This window comes from Microcaecilia unicolor, chromosome 6 (assembly GCF_901765095.1).
Source record: "Microcaecilia unicolor chromosome 6, aMicUni1.1, whole genome shotgun sequence".
Classification (NCBI taxonomy): Eukaryota; Metazoa; Chordata; class Amphibia; order Gymnophiona; family Siphonopidae; genus Microcaecilia; species Microcaecilia unicolor.
This window is the reverse complement of record NC_044036.1, coordinates 87,153,748-87,177,578: the sequence shown is the minus strand read 5'-3', so window position 1 is coordinate 87,177,578 and position 23,831 is coordinate 87,153,748. Positions and strand designations below refer to the sequence as shown.

At 42.3% G+C, this 23,831-nt stretch overlaps 1 protein-coding gene across 1 annotated transcript in view; it reads left to right on the top strand.

Annotated features, from left to right (window-relative positions):
• The window catches only part of COP1 (COP1 E3 ubiquitin ligase), a 478,504-nt gene that overhangs the window by 326,570 nt on the left and 128,103 nt on the right, over nucleotides 1-23,831 (top strand). The window contains exon 16 of the mRNA XM_030205657.1: nucleotides 3,033-3,150. Within this exon, the coding sequence (XP_030061517.1) occupies nucleotides 3,033-3,150 (118 nt within the window). The remainder of the gene's footprint in view (nucleotides 1-3,032; nucleotides 3,151-23,831) is intronic.

Genomic DNA, 23,831 nt, shown 5'->3' with positions numbered 1-23,831 from the left:
AAAGATTTTCTACAATACAGCTTACTGTATAGCTGAGGGGCCAAGAGCAGATATATGATCGGAACAAGATGTGTGGTACAGAGTCATGTGGAATAATTTGGTTAAACTTTTTTTGTGCATATTTCTTTTGTGCATATTTTACAGAAGGTAAATAACATAAGGAGCATTGAATAAAAATTTGAGTTCCTTTTAAATTTTCACTAATTGGTTGAATTTTGTTTTGCCCTGCTCTCTTCTGAAATTTGTAACATTTCAGTAGTGTTCTCGGGTATATTAAAACTGGTCGTTTTCACATGTAAATTTTAGAACCACTCAGTTTCACAGTTCTGACATTCAAAGATGTACTTGAAATTATTCTGATCACATAAGTGGGTCTTTGCTGCAATGAATATTGTTGTGAGCACCTACTGCTTTGAAAAAAAAATCATTCTAACATTCTGATGTATTCCTTCCTGTATAATTTTTAGGACCTTTTGAACTGTAGGCATAGGTAAACATTTTTTTTTTTTTTTTGCCTAGTGTGTTTCTTTAAATAATATGTATTCCATTAGTTGACCTATTTCGTATCTATTCTGCACTCATCATCTTGTTCTTTATTCAGTATTTTTACACAAAATGGCATAATTAGTTTTAAAATGTTATCTTCTCTGCTTGCTCAATAATTACCTGAAATCATTATCATTGTACATAACAATTCTTCATGCAGCAAACGATAGCAAAGTGCTAGGTGAGGACTTCAGCTGGGTTTTTTTCCTGCCAAAGATTGTACAAATGCTCCTTCTGAAAAGCAACAGGAAGGAAGTATACCAAATGATAAAATAAATGTAAAGCGTAAACTGCAGGGTTTGTGCTTTATGTATTTTATGAAATGTATACATAAGCCTATGAAATAAAACGTCAAATTTGTGCATGACTAAGATCATCTGGGGATGGGTGCTTTCTCTGAGGAAATTTTTAAAAGTGAAAGTATATGTTTGTTTCCCTTTATAAAATTAATGTAGCATATATACATTCTTGCTGCAGAAGTTTGGTGGCCTGTTATAAAATTATGCTCATTATGCATCATTATGGCTCTGACCCATTTAATTAAAACACCTTTAAACTTATAGATTCTTGTGGGCTCAGTTATATTGCTGAATGTCATGTTCTTTGTGGAATTATTTATGTATGTATTTGAATTTAGCTCACACCTTTTTCAGTAGTAGCTCAGGATGCATTGGGGTACAATCTAAGTTAATACCTGAGACAATGGAAGCTTAAGTGACTTGCCCAAGATTGAAAGGATCAGCAGGTGGATTTCAACGTGAGCTACTCTGGTTGTCAGCCTGGTGCTCTAACAACTAGGCTACCACTCCTGGTTGTCACATTGGTCTGCAGTCAAGCTCTGATGTTCAGAAGCAAATGCAGGCACTAGAAGCCATTAGCGCCTGCATTTGCTACTGCTGAATGTTCAGAGGGCTCTAGAGCATGGAACAACAAGCAAGCCAAAGCCTAACGCAGATCACAATCAAATCACTTTTAAATTAGGCCATTAGTAATTCGCCTCGATGCTCTAAGAAGAGCACCTTTAATGCCAGGAATGTAACGCCAGCTCAGAGCTGGTATTGTTATTGGACAGCAGCAAACCTTCAGCAGCAGAAGCAGAAGATTGTGGGGGATGTCTTAAAAGAGGAAGCCAAACTTGCTCGAAATCCCCAAACTACGAAAAGTTGCCTTATTAACCCGCAGCTGACTTCAGCAGGGACGGGGGAGAGGTGGCAGCAGCTTTGCATGTTCCAGAAGGCTTTCTTTCCATCTACAGCAGTGTTTCCCAAGTCCAGTTCTGGAGTACCCCTTGCCAGTCAGGTTTTCAGGATATCCACAATGAATGTGCATTAACTTGATTTACATACATTGCCTCCATTTTATGCAACTCTTATTTCCTGCATATTTATTGTGGATATTCTGAAAACCGGACTGGCAAGGGGTATTCCAGGACCGGACTTGGGAAACGCTTTTCTACAGGACCCGAGGACTGGAGAGCTGTCTTGAGGAATTTTAAAAATGCTCCACATCCCTCTGACCAGGGCTTCATGCTCCCCAGTCACACTGTGCATGAGGACAAGAGCTGTGCCGACCGCACAGCTGTTGTGTACATGTGCTGGACACATTCCCCCCTCCTTACTTCCTAATGCTGAACGTTAATAACGCACCTATATTTGCATGTCATTAGCGTTGAGCATTAGGGAGCTCTTATGTCACGTTTCGGTAGTATTTTTCTGGCGCTGTCTGGAACAGTGCCGGAGTTTTAAGCATCTTACTCTCAGTGAGCTCCAGGCCCAAGTGACATAGGTTCTTTCCTAAAGTGATATGTTAACATTACTGAGGAACTGTTTCAGTGTGTGAACTCATTTATGTGAATGGTAAAATGCTTTAGGCTTTTCAAAAAGCTCTGAAATAATCTCTCCATTTGATGCCAAGCATAGTGTGACTGATTAAGTATTGGGCTGAGAGTATCTATTTCCCAGAAAAGAAACAAGTAGTGTGTAATAGATCAAGATGAGGATGCATTTAAAAAAGAAACTTTGAATGGGACATTGGAAAATAGCCATATTCCTATTCAACACTTCTTAGGCTTATTATATTGTCCAGGAGATACAAATTTGTATTTATTTGGATTTAGCACGCACATTTTTTCAGTTGTAGCTCAAGGTGTTACATTAAGGTACATTAGGTATTTTCCTGTACCCAGAGGGTTATGCCTGAGGCAACAGAGGTTTAAGTAACTAGCCCAAGATCAAAATGAGCAGCAGTGGAATTTAAACCCTGGCTTCCCTGTTTGTTAGCTCGGTGCTCTAACCACTGGGCTACTCCCAGATATGTTAAGTCTGGTACAGTGCAATATGAATGACATTGACTTTTGGCTTGTTGATTTTAACTTTTTTTTTTCACCCCCAACGGGGAGCTGCACATAAATTGTAAAGACTGGAGTATTGTGAAGTCTAGTATGAGCAGATACTACTTTTTTTTTTTTTTTAAATCTTATCCAATAGATCACTGTGTCCACTATTATGACCTCCGTAACACTAAGCAGCCAATCATGGTTTTTAAAGGACATCGCAAAGCTGTCTCCTATGCAAAGTTTGTGAGCGGTGAGGAAATCGTCTCTGCGTAAGTATTTTCCTATCTCACAAGAAAGAGCTATGGGAATAAATGTTTAGTAAGTAATTCAAATAGGCAGCTCTGTACATTTAATTAGTATCACTGAATATACATAGATGCCCTGCTTATACATATATTCTATACGTATAACTTTTGAGTTTTGGCTACAATATGTATAGATTATACAGTTTTGGGCATTGTATTCCTTTGATGCAATTAAAGCTTCTATTTCTCTTATTGTCATTTGATGGTCTGCTGTTCTTTCTGTAGGTTATGCATCGAGCTAGGCCACATGAGTCAGCTGATTTTTGAGTGGCACAGCAAGATGTATAATCTTATATGTGTAGTGGCTGAATGTTGGGACTTGCTACATAGTGTTGTAACATCTCCTCCTCTTTGTATAATTCTGGATGAATAATGCATTATACAGCTGGGATTATGCATATAGGGGGTCTTTTACAAAGGTGTGCTAGCATTTTTAGCTTGCGCTAACCATGCAGAAGCCCATAATCCTATGGGCATCTACACGGTTAGCGAATGCTAAAAATGCTGGCACATCTTTGTGAAAGGGGCCTATAATGCTGCAACTTTAAAACACATTGGTAACACAGACAAACATATAAGTGCTTTTGAATATCAAGCCCCTGATTTCTTTTTTTTTTATGAATTTTTGTTTCACATTCATGTATATACATAAATTCGGAAATTTAGAAAATACAATTTGTTGTAATTAATGCATTATAAGAAAAATAACAGTTTTTTTTTTTTTAAAAAGACCACAAATACTATTATCCAAGATCTAAGCAATCATTACTACGAAAAATTAAGGTAAACAAACGTAGAAGGCAACTTCTTTGAGTACAGCCGATACATAGCATAATATTCAGGGTCTAACTCACTATTTCCTTACTAGAGACAAACTCTAAAAGTTTCTCAGGTTCAAAGAAAATAGCGACAGGGATATTTAAGTAATAAAGTTCCTCTTATGTTAAGCAATCTAGTTTTAAGTTGAAAAAAAGCTTTCCTCTTTTTCTGGGTATCCCTGGATAAGTCCGGAAAAATTTGAATCTTTGAACCTAAGAATTCTTCATTAATGTGGCGGAAATATAATTTAAAGATATTATTTCGATCTAACTCGAATGCAAATGTCACTAGCATGGTGGTTCTCTCTGTGATTAACTCTAGAGAGTCTTGAAGAAGTTCAGTTAAGTTCATTTGTGGAACAGGTCTCTCTCCCCGAATTCCTGCGATATATTGTATTCAAGTTATTGGTGGCATATTCTCCATTGGGATAAGCAAAATGTCTTTCAAATATTTTTTAAACATCTCCAATGGTGGCAATAAAGGACTCTTACGAAAATTCAAAATTCTTAAGTTATTTTTCCGCATTTGGTTTTCTAACTACTCCATTTTTCTAATCTGAATAATTTTTTCTTTGGAGACAGATGAGGAAAAAAATTTTAAAGTTTGTACCTCAGTATCCAGAGCCTCCAGCTTAGTGTCATGAGTTCCAAGTCTGACCGAGAAATTTTCTTGATTCAGTTTAATCTCCGCCAGTTCTTCTTGTGTTGCTTTTGAAGTCTGTTTCAGGATAGTATGTAAGCCCTGAATGTTTTCCAGGGTCACTATAGCAGGTCTAGATTGAACTCCGGGCATTTCTGGAGGCATCTCTTGCTGTAGCTCTGTCAGGGGTAAGACTCGCTGCCCTGACCGCTCTGATATCCCCGCAGGAGATGAGGTGGCAACGGGGCCTCCTCCTACAGCCCCCAGGAGCATATCCTCTTCGGGTGTCCTATGGGGCTGTTTGACCGGCGCCACAACTCCGCCCCTAGGCCTGCGTGTGAGGGAGGACTCAGACTCCCTCAATGCTACGTTCCGGTTTTTCTACCGGAGTTATCGAGGTATTCAAAGAAGGTCCCAGTGTGCGCAGAAACATCGCGTCCAGAGTCCCCTGTTGCATCGGCGAAGGTTCCATCCGACTCGAGGAGGTGAGAGCGGAGGGCTTCCCCTTTCGTTTCCCCATAATGGGTTCCAAAAGGTTCCGGTATGCCAAGGAGACTACTGGCGTTCAGGAGCTGACCTCACTTCTACCTCAAGTGCCATCTTGGATCCTCCAAGCCCATTATTTCTGTTTTTTACTTACTATGCAATGGATAGGCAATGGCCTGCACAACACACCTCCTGAGACCACAGATTCTTCTAAATAACTTTTCATCTGCAGATAGGTGCTACAGATAGATACCTATCTTAATTTATCTCTGAAACTATTGCCTAATTCCAAACTCAGGGTTAAATTATCAATAATTAGCCATAATACCTCAAAATTCCAATATCACTTGGCTAATACAATGTTTCTTTACCAAATTCAAAACAAAACCAACATTCCAAACCCATTCATACATATATTTAAAATTACAATTTTTTTTTTTAACAAACTCATGTTCTAACAGTTAGTAAAACACTCTATTTGATGTTCTCATAACATCCTACCCTCTCCAAAAAAGATATATGGGACCAGAAGAACTTTTAAAGTACAGATTGATGGAGTTAATGTTTGATACCCTATACTTCTTCCAATGATCAGTGGTTCTTCAAAGCCTTCAGGATTTACAGCGAAGTAATTGCTTGGAAGGTCAGCGCTCCTGATTAGGGTTACGTCATAATTTCAAGAGAGTTTTTGAAATGGAAAATGGACCTGGGACTTCCTGTGGACATTTTATAATTGTTCCGAATGAACAACTGTGATTGGAGAAAGACATTAGGGCACTGTGTATGTTAAAATGTATATACCTGCTGATGTTGCTTCCTTGTCTATTTCAGAGGCATTGAGAGAATTTTTTTTCTTGATCTGTATTATGAAGAATTTGAATTGTATGTTTTTATGTAATTTTAAGATGATTAGGCAATTTATTCCACATCAGTGGTCCCGCTGTAGAAACAGTTCATTTTCTAGTTTGCTCTAAGTGCACTCAATTTAAAGCAGGCACTAGAAGATCACTAGTCATCAGTGATTGTAATTGGCGAGATGGTACATATTTTTGCACAGCACGTTTCAGATACAAAGAAGATTCCTGATATTTTGTAATAGCAAAGTTTATGCGATAAGCAATTGGTAACCATTTTATTCTTTTCAAATACGCTGTAATGTGTTCACATTTTGGCAAAGCAAACAACAACCGGACTGCTGAATTCTGCACCATTTGCATGGATTTAACACTAGTAACAGGTAACCCTAAGTAAATAATGTTACAATAATCAATGCCACTCAAAATGCCACTCAAAATCTCTACAACTCTTACTAGATCTATTTTAATAAGTCTTCACAATTTACTTAATAGATGTAGCTTAATGGAAGAGCTGCAAATCAATTGTTGAACTTCAAAATTGAGTATCAAACAGTAAACCTAAGCTACGTACCTGAGTACATACTTTCACAGGAACTTCAGATACCAGTACAGATTCAGGGAAAGTACATGATGAATTTCCACTAACATAAAGCAATTGTGTTTTTTCTACATTCAGTTTTAAATGATTCCTCACCAGTCACTCACAGGGTATCAAAAATAATCTGCAGTTTATATACCACATCTGATACTGAATTAGTTGTTGGGGAAAAAAATTGGATGTCATCAACATATATAGGGTATGATATCTTTAGTGGCCAAAACAACTTACATAATGGAGCAAAATAAATGTTAAACAGTACGGCTGAACCGTGTGGGACCCTAGTATGCAGTGGCTGAAGTTTCGAAACCTCATCTCTAATGCATACCACTTGTTATCTATCACTCAGAAAAGATTTAAACCAGGATAAAACAATGTCATCTATTCCACATGCACATAAAGGTGCCAGCACAATTTCATGATCCAAAATGTCAGACAGCAGTATAATTTTTCTGTTCATCCAGATCTAGTCTTACTTCGTCAATAGTTTGCAGTCACAAATAATTCTGTACTATATGATTTCCTAAAGTAAACTTCCTGGTCTCATTGCTAGGTGGTGTGTGGTATAAAACAAATGTAGCACATCCCTCTGCTAACGCCATCCCTTCGGAAAAATGTATGGTGGTGTGGAATGCTGAACAGCATTGGGAACATGGAGAAGTGAAGATCAATGAAAGGATTGATAGTGTAAAGTTCAGGTAGCTCCTGGAGCATACTCGTCTGCAATAGGCCTGAAACTGGAGGGGGTGGGAAAGGGGAGGATTCACCTTCTAGTAGGGCAATGATGCCAAGCAAAGGCAAAAACAATAGAGTGGCTCAGCATGAAGAAAATGAATGCTGTCAAGATGCCCACTCAGGGCCCAGACCTCAATTTAATAGGAAATCTGTGGCAGAATATGAAGACTGAAATCCTACACAACTTAGAGCGAAAGTTATTCTACTTGGAAGAAATGGCAAAAACTGCAGTGTCCTGCAGTGCGAAAATTATTAGGATTTGTGTGCTGCCATTTTGAAGAAATTCACCCGTGGCAGTGTACAGCAATAGCAATCTGGGCATAGGCAATAGACAATTTCAGCAGAAAAAAAATAACATAACAGCACATATTATGGTATAGCATGTTGCTTGGCAAAACATATTTGTTTGGGTGTCTCATGGCACTTCCAACCCAACAAAGAAACAACGGAAGAAGTCATCGAGTCCAATCCAGTAAAAAGTTTATTGTAGTGAAAAACACCTCTAAAGCTTAACACAGTACTTTGTTTCGGTGTTTCTGCTTGTGTCAGGAGTCTGTAAGAATCTTTTTCTTTCTCTCTCTCTCTCTCTTATATATCTATATCTATATTTATCTCTCTCTCTCTCTCTCTCTCTCTCTCTCTCTCTCTCTCTCTCTCTCTCTATCTATCTATATATATATATATATATATATATATATATATACACAAATGAAAAAATAAAATTACATGAAACAACTCATAGGGATAGCAATAAATGTAAATACTAAAGATATTTCTGCAAATAAAAAATGGTTAAGTAAATGTGGGGAGATGGAAAAAAAAAGCATAAACAATTAAAAACAATAATAGTACATATATATTGAAAAGTACTAAAGATAAAGACCTACTATGTTAATTAAATAATGTAAAGAAACACATTCAAAATTCCACAATTTAGTCAATCCACAAAAATAAAAGAATGATGGGAAATAATACAGAACCATATTAACCTGAAAAAAGTGAGATACAAAAAATGTAAGGTAGAAATAATAAAAAAAACAAAACATAGTTAACATTACAAGCTAAATGGAAACCAGAAAACTGACCTGTATGGCATCCATGGTACTGTATGGTACTGTCTAATTTAAATTTTTGGCTCCTCTTCATAACACTATGGTATTTAATTAACTTTTTCATATAATTTCCTGGCTGTTTTACCTATACACTGCCATCTTCAGTAAGACCACTTTCAATTTCACCGCTTCTTGTCTGAGTATGTATCCCATTTTATTGTTTCCTATCTCAGTGTTCTTTTGTGCACATATGGTATTTTAGTTTTATCTTTCTGGTACTGCTGATCTCAAGAATTCATACACTCTTGACTTGTCCAGAAAGAGTTCCACACGTTTGGTTGTCTGGTTAGTGTTAGGTTAGTGAGTTGTTTAAGGTTGTTATATTTATTCTGAGTTTCTCCTTACTGCTTGTCTACGTAAATACTGAAGAGCTGGACTGGATGTCAAGAGAGATGTCTCAGGTCAGTTTTCAGTTATCTCCACCTGCTGGTTGATGGACACAGCTATCCCACAGGTTCTGGAATAGTGGGAAGGACTAATCGAAAGAAAATGATCAGGTGAGACCTAATTTCTCCTTAAGGCAATTCATATAAAAGCATGTAATCCTAGAGCATGACAGTATATTCACTTGACTTCCTCCTTGAATACCCATCTCCCATTTGACTTTAATTTGTTAACATCATCTTGTGCACTGTTATACATAGGTTACTACTCATTGTGACCCTAACTATAACCTTATACCCTTGACCATAGACCTGCAGGAAAAACACAGCTTAACATTGTTACTTAAGCACAAATAATCTTTCTGTGACGTAACCACTACAGAGAGCTTATTCCTTAGTGCTAGTACAGTGACCAAAAAAGATCCTTCTTGTATTTTGAATGTGTGCTTCCTTAAGTGAAGGAATGCAAATATACAAGGTGGTAGATAGGATAAGATCTATTTAAATATTGAGAAGCCGGTCTACCCCAGTCTTAAATAATAGTATTAGCATTATGAATTTTCATCAGATCCACTGGTAACCAGTGTTTTATTATCAAGGAAACATAATATCTATTACCAAGGCATCCTATCAGCCAGGCTACCATATTCTGTTGAAACTATAGCTGCTGCAATGATTTCACAGGAAGCCTACATATAGTGCCTTATTATTGGTCCTTGGTTCTTGCAGTACTTGTAACATAGTAGATGGTGGTATTGTCCATCCAGTTTGCCCAATAAGATAAACTAATAACGTGTTGCAATATAACTTATTCTTGAACCTTGATCTGTCCTTGCCATTTTCAGGGCACAGAGCATAGAAGTCTGGCCAGCACTAGACATAGTCCCCAACTACTGGAGTTGCTGTCGAAGCCCACTCAACCCATCCAGATGTGTCTAGCCATAATGGGGCACAGACCATAGAAGTCTACCCAGCACTGGCCTTTTTTCCCAGTTAATGGTGTTATCATCTAAGCACAGCTAATTTTTGTTTTGCTTACATTCTCTTTCCATATAGAAAACCTTTGTGTTTATCCCACACATTTGTGAATTCTGTAAACATTTTCATCTCCACCATCTCCCGTGGGAGGGCATTACAGGTATCTTAGGCATCCACCACTCTGTTCATGAAAAAGTACTTCCTGACATTATTCTTAGGTCGACCCCCCCACACACACACACCACAACCTCAGTTCATGTCCTCTAGTACTACCAGTTCTGTTACCTAGCTATGTTCCATCTTTGCTTTACTATTATGTATTGTGTTGACATTGTAAGTAGTATATGATGCCATACTTTGTATTATTGTTAGAATATTTTTACTGCTGTAATTGCCTATTGCTCATGTTTGATCTAGTCTTATTGTACACTGCCTTGAGTGAATTCCTTCAAAAAGGCGGTAAATAAATTAAAAAATAAATATTTGGATTACAAAAAGAGACTAAGGCATACTTAGGAAATAACATCAAACAGGTCAAAATCTGGACAATAAGTACTTTTGAAATATTAATGTTTTAACTGGAGTGAAGACACTAAGAAATATGTGTTGATATTTATCTTTCAAAAATAGCAACTATGGTAAAATGAGGAAAATGGTTAAAAGCATAAAGGAGCAACTGTGAAGGTTTAGTTTAAATAAGGCCTAGGTGGTGTTTAAAAATACCGTCTTGGAAGCCTAGACTAGATGTATTCCATGTATTAAAAAAGTTGAAAGGAAGGCCAAACAGCTGGCATAGCTAAAAGGTGTGATCAAAGGATAAGAAAAGACTTTGATATGGAAAAGAACATTTGAATCATGCTGGATAGCAAACTAAAATTATTCCATGGAAATTGCTCATTATGAGCCGTACAAACAAACAGAGTAAACACTGGGCCTTCAGGATTGAGAAAAATGTAGTCCTTTATTTATGATGAAAACCCGACATGGGCCGTGTTTTGGCGTATAAACGCCTGCATCAGGGGTCTAACGTGAAAAATACATAAACATATATCATTAAAATACAATAGTGCAGGACCAACATCAAAATCAAGATGCATATGCATGCTTACATAAACATACATACACATGTACATTTAAAAAAGATCATTTAAAACCAAAACATAATTATCATAATTAAAAGAATATAGACCAATCATCATATATACAATCCTATGTAAACATACATACACATATACATATAAGAGATAATAAAATATAAAACATCATTATCATGGCCTGAGAAATATTAGCCATACATCCATACATATATCTACATATATATTTCTCCGAGGACAAGCAGGCTGCTTGTTCTCACTGATGGGTGACGTCCCGCCCGAACCGGCTCGTGTTCGTCAGTCTTCTTTTGTCTGCGCTCGGTACGGTCGTGTTTGCGCCGTTCGCGCCCCTTAAGTTGACCCTTGTGCGTCTTTTTGACTTTTCGCTTCTTTAAAAAAAAAAGGGATTTCAGAGAAAGACCTTTCGGTCTTTATCCCCTCCCCGTATTTCCAGGTTTTGGGTAGGCCCTTTTGAGGCCTCGGGTCGAGTTTTTTCTCCCCCTCTTTTTGGTGCCTTACCGCAATTACGAGTTTTGATTTCGCCGGTGTGATTTTTCCGCCCATGTCATCGAAGTCTCCCAGTGGCTTCAAGAAGTGCACCCAGTGCGCCCGGGTAATCTCGCTCACTGATAGGCACGCGTCGTGTCTGGGGGCTGGGCACCGCCCGCAGGCCTGTAGTCTCGGGCTCTTCGTCGGCAACTGCACCGGGAGTATCGAGTGCATCGACGTTGACAGTGTCAAGACCTCCAACCTCGGCGGCGACTGTATCGATTGCATCGAGGCATCGACTCTCTGCATCGTCGGGGCCGAGACATCGGAAGGCTGCATCGGCGTCGGTGGTACCGGGACCTCCACTAGTGCTGATGTCGTCGGACGGTGGTGCTTCGACTGGAGTGCAGGTGAGGGCTGTCCATTCCCCTGCTGGTGGCGGTGAGCCTTCGGGTGGGTCTCCCCCTACCCTGAGGGCTCCTGCGGTACAGCCCCCCCAATACCGACCTTCTTCTGCCTCGGCCCCGAGGAAGCGACGGTTGGATTCTACGTCCTCCTCGTCGGTACCGGGAAGTTCCGGTGACATGCTTCGTTTGAAAAAGTCAAAGAAGCATCGACACCGGTCTCCTTCCCGCATCGGTACCGAGAGCTCTGGGTCGCCGAGGGAGTCGGCACCCAGTAGGCATCGGCACCGGGAGGACCGCTCACCCTCTGTTCAGGAGGTGTCGATGCGCTCCACCTTGGACAGCCCGGAACAGCCTCCACGCCCGGAACAGACTCTGACTTCGACACCTGCATCGGCTTCCATGTCTTTCTCCACAGCCGCCCTGCACGAGAGTCTCCGGGCCGTTCTCCCAGAGATCCTGGGAGAGCTGTTGCGCCCTTCCCCTCCGGTACCGGGGGTGCTTGCGCCACCGGTACCGTCGAGTGAGGCGCCGGCTGGCCCCTTGCCCGGGGTGAGGTCTCCGACATCGGTGCCGCTTGCGGTACCGACTGTGGTCGCCTCCCAGGAAGGCTCCCCGTCGGCGGAGGGAGCTTCGCCGGTGCGGGCGAGGGAGTCTACCTCTTGACGCTCACACCGTGGCTGTGTTTCCACGGAGTCGAGCCGGGCACGGCTTCAGGTACAGGTTCATGAACTTGTGTCTGATACCGATGGTGAGGCCTCGTGGGAGGAGGAGGAGGACATCAGGTATTTCTCTGACGAGGAGTCTGATGGCCTTCCTTCTGATCCCACTCCCTCCCCTGAAAGGCAGCTTTCTCCTCCTGAGAGTCTGTCTTTTGCGGCCTTTGTCCGGGAGATGTCTACGGCCATCCCCTTCCCGCTGGTTGTGGAGGACGAGCCCAGGGCTGAAATGTTTGAGCTCCTGGACTATCCTTCTCCACCTAAGGAAGCGTCCACAGTACCCATGCATCATGTTCTCAAAAAGACATTGCTGGCGAACTGGACCAAGCCTCTAAGTAATCCTCACATTCCCAAGAAGATCGAGTCCCAGTACCGGATCCATGGGGACCCAGAGCTGATGCGCACTCAGTTGCCTCACGACTCTGGAGTTGTGGATTTGGCCCTAAAGAAGGCTAAAAGTTCTAGGGAGCATGCTTCGGCGCCCAGGGCAAAGACTCTAGAACCTTAGACTCCTTTGGGAGGAAGGCCTACCATTCCTCTATGCTCGTGGCCAAAATTCAGTCTTACCAGCTCTACACAAGCATACACATGCGGAACAATGTGCGGCAGTTGGCGGGCTTGGTGGACAAGCTCCCTCCTGAGCAAGCCAAGCCATTTCAGGAGGTGGTCAGGCAGCTGAAGGCGTGCAGAAAATTCCTGGCCAGAGGGGTGTATGACACCTTTGATGTTGCGTCCAGGGCCGCTGCTCAAGGTGTGGTGATGCGCAGACTCTCATGGCTGCGTGCCTCCGACCTGGAGAATAGGATCCAGCAGCGGATTGTGGACTCGCCTTGCGGACAATATTTTTGGAGAGAAGGTCAAACAGGTGGTAGAGCAGCTCCACCAGCGGGATACCGCTTTCGACAAGTTCTCCCGGCGGCAGCCTTCAGCTTCTACCTCCACAGGTAGACGTTTTTATGGGGGAAGGAAGACTGTTCCCTACTCTTCTGGTAAGCGTAGGTACAATCCTCCTTCTCGACAGCCTGCGGCCCAGGCTAAGCCCCAGTGCGCTCGCTCTCGTCAGCAGCGTGCGCCTCAGCAAGGCCCCTCGGCTCCCCAGCAAAAGCAAGGGGCGAGCTTTTGACTGGCTCCAGCAGAGCATAGCCGACATCAACGTGTCAGTGCCGGGCGATCTGCCGGTCGGGGGGAGGTTGAAAGTTTTTCACCAAAGGTGCCCTCTCATAACCTCTTATCAGTGGGTTCTTCAAATAGTCCGGCAAGGATACACCCTCAATTTGGCCTCCAAACCTCCAAATTGCCCACCGGGAGATCAGTCTTACAGCTTCCAGCACTACTTGCAGAGGAACTCTCCGCCCTTCTCAGCGCCAATGCGGTCGAGCCCGTGCCATCCGGGCAAGAAGGGCTGGGATTCTATTCCAGGTACTTCCTTGTGGAAAAGAAAACAGGGGGGATGCGTCCCATCCTAGACCTAAGGGCCCTGAACAAATATCTGGTCAAGGAAAAGTTCAGGATGCTTTCCCTGGGCACCCTTCTTCCCATGATTCAGGAAAACGATTGGCTATGCTCTCTGGACTTGAAGGACGCCTACACGCACATCCCGATACTGCCAGCTCACAGACAGTATCTGCGATTTCAGCTGGGCACACGTCACTTCCAGTACTGTGTGCTACCCTTTGGGCTCGCCTCTGCGCCCAGAGTGTTCACGAAGTGCTTAGCTGTAGTAGCAGCGGCGCTTCGCAGGCTGGGAGTACACGTGTTCCCCTATCTCGACGATTGGCTGGTGAAGAACACATCCGAGGTAGGAGCTCTACAGTCCATGCAGATGACTATTCGCCTCCTGGAGCTACTGGGGTTTATGATAAATTATCCAAAGTCCCATCTTCTCCCAGTACAGAGGCTCGAATTCATAGGAGCTCTGCTGGATTCTCGGACGGCTCGTGCCTATCTCCCAGAGACGAGAGCCAACAACTTGTTGTCCCTCGTTTTGCGGGTGCCAGCATCCCAGCAGATCACAGCTCGGCACATGTTGAGATTGCTGGGCCACATGGCCTCCACAGTTCATGTGACTCCCATGGCCCGCCTTCACATGAGATCCGCTTAATGGACCCTAGCTTCGAAGTGGTTTCAGGCTGATGGGGATCTAGAAGACATGATCCACCTGTCCACGAGTTTTCTCAAATCCCTGTATTGGTGGACGATTTGGTCCAATTTGACTCTGGGACATCCTTTCCAAATTCCTCAGCCACAAAAAGTGCTGACTACGGATGCGTCTCTCCTGGGGTGGGGAGCTCATGTCGATGGGCTTCACACCCAGGGAAGCTGGTCCCTCCAGGAACGCGATCTGCAGATCAATCTTCTGGAGTTACGAGCGGTCTGGAACGCTCTGAAGGCTTTCAGAGATCGGCTGTCCCACCAAATTATCCAAATTCAGACAGACAACCAGGTTGCCATGTATTACATCAACAAGCAGGGGGGCACCGGATCTCGCCCCCTGTGTCAGGAAGCCGTCAGCATGTGGCTCTGGGCTCGCCGTCATGGGATGCTGCTCCAAGCCACATATCTGGCAGGCGTAAACAACAGTCTGGCCGACAGGTTGAGTGGGATTATGCAACCTCACAAGTGGTCGCTCAACTCCAGAGTAGTGCGCCAGATCTTCCAGGTGTGGGGCACCCCCTTGGTAGATCTCTTTGCATCTCGAGCCAACCACAAAGTCCCTCAGTTCTGTTCCAGGCTTCAGGCCCACGGCAGACTGGCATCGGATGCCTTCCTCCTGGACTGGGGGGAAGGTCTGCTGTATGCTTATCCTCCCATATCTCTGGTCGGGAAGACTTTGTTGAAACTCAAGCAAGACCGAGGCACCATGATTCTGATTGCTCCTTTTTGGCCGCATCAGATCTGGTTCCCTCTTCTTCTGGAGTTATCCTCCGAAGAACCGTGGAGATTGGAGTGTTTTCCGACCCTCATCACACAGGACGAAGTGGCGCTTCTGCATCCCAACCTCCAGTCTCTGGCTCTCACGGCCTGGATGTTGAGAGCGTAGACTTTGCCTCTTTGGGTCTGTCAGAGGGTGTCTCCCGCATCTTGCTTGCTTCCAGGAAAGATTCCACTAAGAGGAGTTACTTCTTTCTGTGGAGGAGGTTTGCCGTCTGGTGTGACAGCAAGGCCCTAGATCCTCGCTCTTGTCCTACACAGACCCTGCTTGAATACCTTCTGCACTTGTCTGAGTCTGGTCTCAAGACCAACTCTGTAAGGGTTCACCTTAGTGCAATCAGTGCATACCATTACCGTGTGGAAGGTAAGCCGATCTCAGGACAGCCTTTAATTGTTCGCTTCATGAGAGGTTTGCTTTTGTCAAAGCCCCCTGTCAAACCTCCTACAGTGTCATGGGATCTCAATATCGTTCTCACCCAGCTGATGAAACCTCCTTTTGAGCCACTGAACTCCTGCCATCTGAAGTACTTGACCTGGAAGGTCATTTTCTTGGTGGCAGTTACTTCAGCTCGTAGAGTCAGTGAGCTTCAGGCCCTGGTAGCCCAGGCCCCTTACACCAAATTTCATCATAACAGAGTAGTCCTCCGCACTCACCCTAAGTTCTTGCCAAAGGTTGTGTCGGAGTTCCATCTGAACCAGTCAATTGTCTTGCCAACATTCTTTCCCCGTCCTCATTCCTGCCCTGCTGAACGTCAGCTGCACACATTGGTGGACTGCAAGAGAGCATTGGCCTTCTATCTGGAGCGGACACAGCCCAACAGACAATCCGCCAAATTGTTTGTTTCTTTTGATCCCAACAGGAGGGGAGTGGCTGTGGGGAAACGCACCATATCCAATTGGCTAGCAGATTGCATTTCCTTCACTTACGCCCAGGCTGGGCTGGCTCTTGAGGGTCATGTCACGGCTCATAATGTTAGAGCCATGGCAGCGTCTGTAGCCCACTTGAAGTCAGCCACTATTGAAGAGATCTGCAAAGCTGCGACGTGGTCATCTGTCCACACATTCACTTCTCATTACTGCCTGCAGCAGGATACCTGGCGCGACAGTCGGTTCGGGCAGTCAGTGCTTCAGAATCTGTTCGGGGTTTAGAATCCAACTCCACCCCCCTAGGCCCATGTTTATTCTGTTCCAGGCTACACACTCAGTTAGTTGGATAAGTTGTTAGGTCAATCTCAGTTATGTCCTCGCCGTTGCGAGGCCCAATTGACCATGTTTGTTGTTTTGAGTGAGCCTGGGGGCTAGGGATACCCCATCAGTGAGAACAAGCAGCCTGCTTGTCCTCGGAGAAAGTGAATGCTACATACCTGTAGAAGGTATTCTCCGAGGACAGCAGGCTGATTGTTCTCACAAACCCGCCCGCCTCCCCTTTGGAGTTGTGTCTTCCCTTGTCTTTGTCTTGCTACATACGGGACTGACGAACACGAGCCGGTTCGGGCGGGAAGACAGCCGCGCGTGCGCATGGGCGCGCGAGGACTAGCAAAGGCCTTTGCTAGTGAAGTTTCCGATTGGAGGGACTGCCGTGGACGTCACCCATCAGTGAGAACAATCAGCCTGCTATCCTCGGAGAATACCTTCTACAGGTATGTAGCATTCGCTTTAAGTAGTCAACCAGTGCTTAACAGAAGAAGGCTGGGTTGATACAGAAGAGTTAATTACCACCATTCTCTAAGAACAAGATTTGTGTATTGACAGCAATTAAAGAGGCAACAGAAAGTTCATCTACCTGAAATTCTCAGACAGTGACCCTCTTAATTTTGTCAAGTACATTCTGGAATGTGTATCTCGGTACCTGGTAAGCCAGAAAACATGTGACCAGCTAAACCAGTGTAACAACTTTTCCATGCCTCCATCTCCAAAACCAGAAAGAATCAGGTTCAGTTATCCTTGAGTTGTGATTGGGTTTCTGTATACCACGTGACTTCAGCTCCTGTGACCCAACAAGAATTATAAAAGCTGGACTCTCTTTGAACCTTCACTGGACTCCTCATCTACCCCCAGATATGACTTTCTCCATGTTCCACTCCCAATCTACAAACAGAAGACTTCTCTTTCAGCAAGAGCCTCATCAAGTGACAGATGCAAGACCTCCTTCACCACTACAACCAACAGCAGAGAGAATACATATGAGCCTCGATCAGAGTGAGCTCATACTGATCCAGCATGGCTAATAATAATTCTAGTAATATTTATCTTGTGGCACATTTCCTTTGTATAGGATCCCTACACTGAGTTCTAAAAACAATGCATTACCTGTAAAGTATTGTAAAAAAAAATGTTCTCTGTACCTGAGAATAAGAATCCAGTCCTTCCTTAATGTTCTGAGTATATTTCCTTAAACATTGTACAGTGCAGATTAGTGTAGTTTCCCAACCCTTATATTAAATCCCTCTCACATAATTACAATCTAATAAAAACAAATATATATTTCATAGAGGCCTCAAACAAATGCATGCAAGATTGGGAATTGGATACAGGCAAAGAGATAGATGATAGACAACGGGAAGCAATAATTATGACATCAAACAAATTATCGATATCAGCTAGACTGAGGAGAGCTGCTTAAAAGTATTGATGAGATTGTATTCAACACCAATGAGGCTAGCTAAGAATTCTTGATGCTGGAGAAGTTGATATGTACTTCCACATGTGGTGTCTGCTGGTTCAGATGTTTTGAGGACAAGTGGCTTTCTCAGTTGCTACCATTCTATATAGGCCTGTGCCCATGATACCAGGAATGTATTTGTTGAATAAAGGGAGCTAAGAGTAAGAGTTACATACAAAAGGTGTTTGATAACAGCAAGATGTAAAATTGCATTTGAGTGGAAAAATGCTAATCCTCCATCTGTGCTGAGGTATCGGAGACTGAGATGTGGTATTAATAGAACGTTTAACTGTTCTTAGTTTGGTAAATTGGAAAAATGTTGATCAGTGTTGGCATTTGGTATTGAGGTTTCTGGATACACTTAAAACTGATAACATTGATTAATAAGGGGAAGGGAGGGTTAGGAGGGTTGTAGGGAGGCAGTTATAAAGATGTCTCAGATCAACAAGTACTCTATTACCATCCTTCAGCTATTAAGAGAAAAGTGGTTAAAATGTATATGAAATGTTAATGATCCAAAAGCCTGATTGTATGATTATAATAGCCAATAAAGATTTAAGTTAAAAAAAAAAAAGTTAAAACCCTGTATATTGACTTCGTAAATCTGTTATTGTGCATACCTGTCACCATACATGCAGGTATGATCCTAATATGTTGTATGCTTCTAGTATTGCCTACGTGCAGGCATGGAAAATCCTTATGCCATTTCTGAATCCTAATCTGCCTTACAGTAAGAGACGATCCATTATCACAGTGAGGTACATACAGCAAGGACAAAGAGATACTGGAACCATCCATAGAATTTGTGGCAGAACTACTTCACCAACCCACCCAATTATTAAAGGCCACCTTCTACAATATCCTGCTTAACACCTTCCTTCTCTTTTCCCTTACTTAATCTCTGTACATTACTAATTGTAAGTGTACCGATACTAATTGCATCTGACATACTGGAATGAACATGTCATAACAAAACTCTGTAAGCCACATTGAGCCTGCAAATAGGTGGGAAAATGTGGGATACAAATGCAATAAATAAATAAACACTTATGAACCCTCCTGAAACCTCACTTGATTTCTACTGTGCTTTTTCTAAATCACTAAACCAAAAATCATCTTGTACTTAAGTCAGCAGCAGATTCATTTTCTATTATTCTACCATTATTAAAGTAAACAATATACCTATGGTACCAGGTTGTAATGTTAAATCAGTTTTTATGGATTTACCATACTGTAATAATTTAACTTGATCATTTTTTTTTTCAAAATAGGTTTATCTGGATTGAAATAATTTTATTTTCATGAGCACCTGCAAATTGAGAATAATTATTTCCACTAAACTGTGTGAATTTATGAAAAAAAGTGGTATTGTTTCTCAGAACTTTTCGCGTTTCAAAATGGTTTTGTCTGTGGGAGTTTTCTTTTAATAGAAGGAAAGCAGATATTGCTTAGAAAAAGTATTAAGAACATCCAAAAATGTATGTTAGCACTTTTCAACTCCAACTCCAGAAAACCCCCAAAGCATTTAGAGGATCTGTTTAATATGTGGATCTGTTTAATATGTCTTGCTAGTTCAGAACTATAACTTCTGTATAAATTTACCAGTTGGATTCTGTGCTTGGTAGGAAGGTGATGTTTAGGACTGGCACCTATCCTATGGAAAATGATGATTAAATAAGTCCTTTTCAACAGGATCAAGCTGAAAAGCACTGAAACATGTATGCATAGGCATGTTTTTACTTAATTGATTTTTAAACTTTAATTTCTTTCATTTTGGGGGGGGGGGCTACATTTTAGTATTATTGATCAGTCCTATGACTATTTAATCCATGAGGTTGCCTTGTGTGCTAAATTAATCTCCCCCCTCCCCCCCGATGACAAGCAGAATAGCAAGTCCTCACTGATGGTTGATGCCGTGGAATGGAGCTTGGTGCAGGAAAGCTTTTCCTGTTTAGCCATATCGAGAAGCTTTTGAGAAGCCAACCATATAAGTGTATTTTCTGTCTGCCGTTGTTAGCTAGGATAGCTTCAGTCTTTCTTCCAATGGAGACAATCAGAGGTGCCACCGAAGTTCCTCTTCAAAGCCTTGAATTTTTGGAATTTTTGTCCAGTTTAAATTTTCTTGATGTCCCCTGTGTCCTAGTAATACCTTAAGTTGGGTACTGGCCAGTTGTAAGTTACATAAGAACATAAGTATTGCCATGTTGGGTCAGACCAAAGTTCCATCTAGCCCTCTATTCTTCTTCTAACAGTGGCCAAGCCAGGACCAAGCAGGAAAATCCTGCCAAATGAATCTGATTTCTTTGACTGGGTGACCAAAGAAATAGATAAAGGATATTTGCTAGATGTAATCTACTTGGATTTCTGCAAATCCTTTGATAACGGTTCCTCATTCAAGACTCATAGATAAACTGAGAAGGCCCAAAGCGGTGAACTGGATTGTGGGGCTGATTCTGTTTAATATATTTGTGAGAAACATTGCTGAAGGGTTAGAAGGAAAAGTTTTTACCTGTTTGTGGATAGCACAGGTAGCTAATAGAGTGACTACCCCAGAAGAGTAGCAACCATGGGAGAAGAGATCTCCAAAAATTAGAAGAATGGTCAAAGGCCTGGCAGTTAAAATTTAATGTGAAAAAGTGCAGAGTGATGAACTGGGGGGGGCAGAAATTCAAAGGAGATATACAAGATAGGAGGTGAGGAGTCTCGAGGCCTGGGAGGGGGCGTGTCAAGATGGCGGCCTGAACGTTGGTGTGTCGACCACGGTGAATTCGTTGGGAGCTTCGTTTTTCTTTTACTTGCTTGCTTGCGATGCCTCATACCAAAAGGAAGGGGATAGTTAAGAGCCAGACGCCAGTGTCCCGGACTTCCTCCCCGTCCCAACAAACGCTGGATCGATACACAACGCTTATTCCCAGTAGAAATGCGAGCGAAGTCGATTTGGGAGCTGTTGGAGGAGCTGTGGCTCCCTCGGAACTGGAGATCTCACTTTCGCCGCCAGATAATCGACCTCCACCGCCAGCGATTCGGGGGAGGAGAGAGGAGGATGAGTCTGCTACGGAGGGCGTGTTGGACCAAACCTGGGATGGCGCTAACTCCCCCCGACCGCTGAGGAAACTTCTTTGGAGGGGAATCCTCCGACGGATATTAGCCTGCAGATGATATAGAAGACATTGCAAGGTAACAAAAACTGCTCGGGAGATTTCCCAATTAGTAAGTAAAATTGACCTTCTGACTAATTCTTTTGAAAGAAACAAACAGGAATCGATTCTACAAACTGAATCACTTCAGCAAGAAGTAAAATCCTTAAAATCTGTGACTGAGTCCTTAGTAACAGACAAAATGGTAATACATAAGAAAATTGAACAGTTCAAAAACTTTAATAGAAGGTTGAACCTTAGAATATTGAACTTTCCATGGACAGTAGAACTGAGTCCTATTGAATTGCTTAAGAAATACTTAAAAGAAATTCTGCTGTATCCGAACTCAGCTATTCCTCCTTTAAATCGAATATATTATTTGCCTATTTCTTCGTAAGCTGGGTCGGGTGATAGCGGTAAGAAAACTAACTCTATGAAGACATCTTTGGACCCTCAAGCACAGCTGGATATTTCATTAATACTAGAGTCATCTTTATCTGAAATTGAACAACGTAGAACTTTGTTGATATCTTTTGTTTTTGAGCAGGATTTGAATGCTATGCTGAAGTTATACTTTAAAAATGCCTTAAAAATTTTTTGTGGTCAAAGAGTGTGGATATATCCGGACGTTTGTAAGACAACCCAAGATAGGAGAAAGATTTTTCTTTCATATAGAGAAGAGACCCGAGCCTTGGGGGCAACATATTTACTTGCCTACCCATGTAAATGTCTGGTTAAATACGGGTGTAAAATATATTTTCCTAGAACCGGAACATCTGAAAGTCTTTCTAGAGATGAAAAAATCGGCCATCAAACCTGCAGAGTAATGGATGTTATCTGATTATCAATAGATATATGGGTAGATAAGGCCAGGCCATATATGTTTATTTTCTTTCTCCTTATTGTGATCTCCTATTGTCTAAATCACTCCCCCCTTACTGCTGGAATAGTGGTCTAATTAATTGTACAGCCTGTTCTTACCAGGTTTGGAGGAATGTACTTGGAAATTCATATTATGATGATTATTTTGTTTAATGATCAGGTTTTGCAATGTATTACAAAAACATGTTCTATGTGTAAAAATTTAATTAACAATAAATAAATATTAAAAAAAAAAAAAGCAAGATAGGAGGTGAGAGATTGATGAGCATATCTCAGGAGAGGGACCTTGGGGTGATGTCTGACGATCCCAGGCAGGCGAAACAATGTGACAAGGCAGTGGCCTTGGCCAGAGTGATGCTGGACTGCATAGAGAGATGTATAACCAGCAGAAGAAAGGAAGTGTTAATGCCCCTGACAAGTCTTTGGTGAGGCCCCCACTTGGAGTATTATATTCAGTTTTGGAGGCCGTATCTTGCTAAGGACATAAGACTTGAAGCAGCTCAGAGAAAAGAGATGAAAATGGAATGGGGTTTGCACCACAAGACGTATGAGGAGAGACTTGATGACCTGAAGATGTATACCCTAGAGGGAAAGGAGAGACGGGTGATAACAGATATTCAAATATTTGAAAGGTATTAATATACAAACAAACCTTTTCCAGAGGAGGGGGGAAGGTGGTAGAACTAGAGAACATGAATTTACATAGCAGGGAGCCAACACAGGAATAACATCAGGAGTTATTTTTTCATGGAAGGAGTAGTAGATGCCTGGAATGCTCTTCTGTAGGAGGTTTTGGAGATGAAAACAGTAACGGAATTCCAGAATGCTTGGGATAAACACAAAGGAACCCTAATATGGAAAGCATAGAACTAAAAATTAGCTGTGATTACATGGCAACAGCAATAATTGGAAAACAAAGTCAGTGCTAAGCAGACTTCTATGGTTTGTATTCTGATCATAGCTGGACAGATTTAGATGGGCTAGAGTGGGGCTTTAATGACAGTTTCAGTAGTTGGAGAACAAGCCCAATGCCAGACAGAGTTCTGTGGTCTGTGCTTTGAAAATGGCAAGGACAAATCCAGATCAAATATGCATTATGTAGTATTAGAAAAAAAGAAGGTATTCCCCCAACACAAAAGCCAAAATGGAAAAGAAAGTAGGGGAGGACCATTTGCTGACTGCCCTTCTCTGGTTTCACTCCGATGTCAGTCCATGGTCCACCATAGTACTCCCAACAAAAGGTCGGTCCATGATCCGCAATAGTACTCCAACAAAGGTCGGTCTACTCGTCTGGTAACCATCTCCAGCAGAAGAGTATCACCTTCAAAAAGGCTAAGATCAATCTCCAATTGTCCAGAATCCCCAGTAATCCCTCGCCTTTTGGTCCTTTATAAACCTGGAGTAAACAAATTTCCCTACCCCGTCTCTTTTGGGGCTTAACAGTGTCCTTTTCTCCCTTTCTGAGTTTTATTGGCCAGCAATGTTCACAGTCTTCCTATACAAATAGATGCTGAGTATTCCTATCTCACTCTCATGCTAAGAATTCTGTCGTTAGAATTCAGAAGGGTTATTCACCCCTGCCCCCACCACTACCTCCCACGTAGCCTTCTTTGACAGTTTACAACCTTTCATACAGGGGCCCAGTGTATTCACCATAACTGTATCAGTGGGGCCACAGGACTAACCTCAAACCCAGATTGTCATTCTATAAGGCCAACTC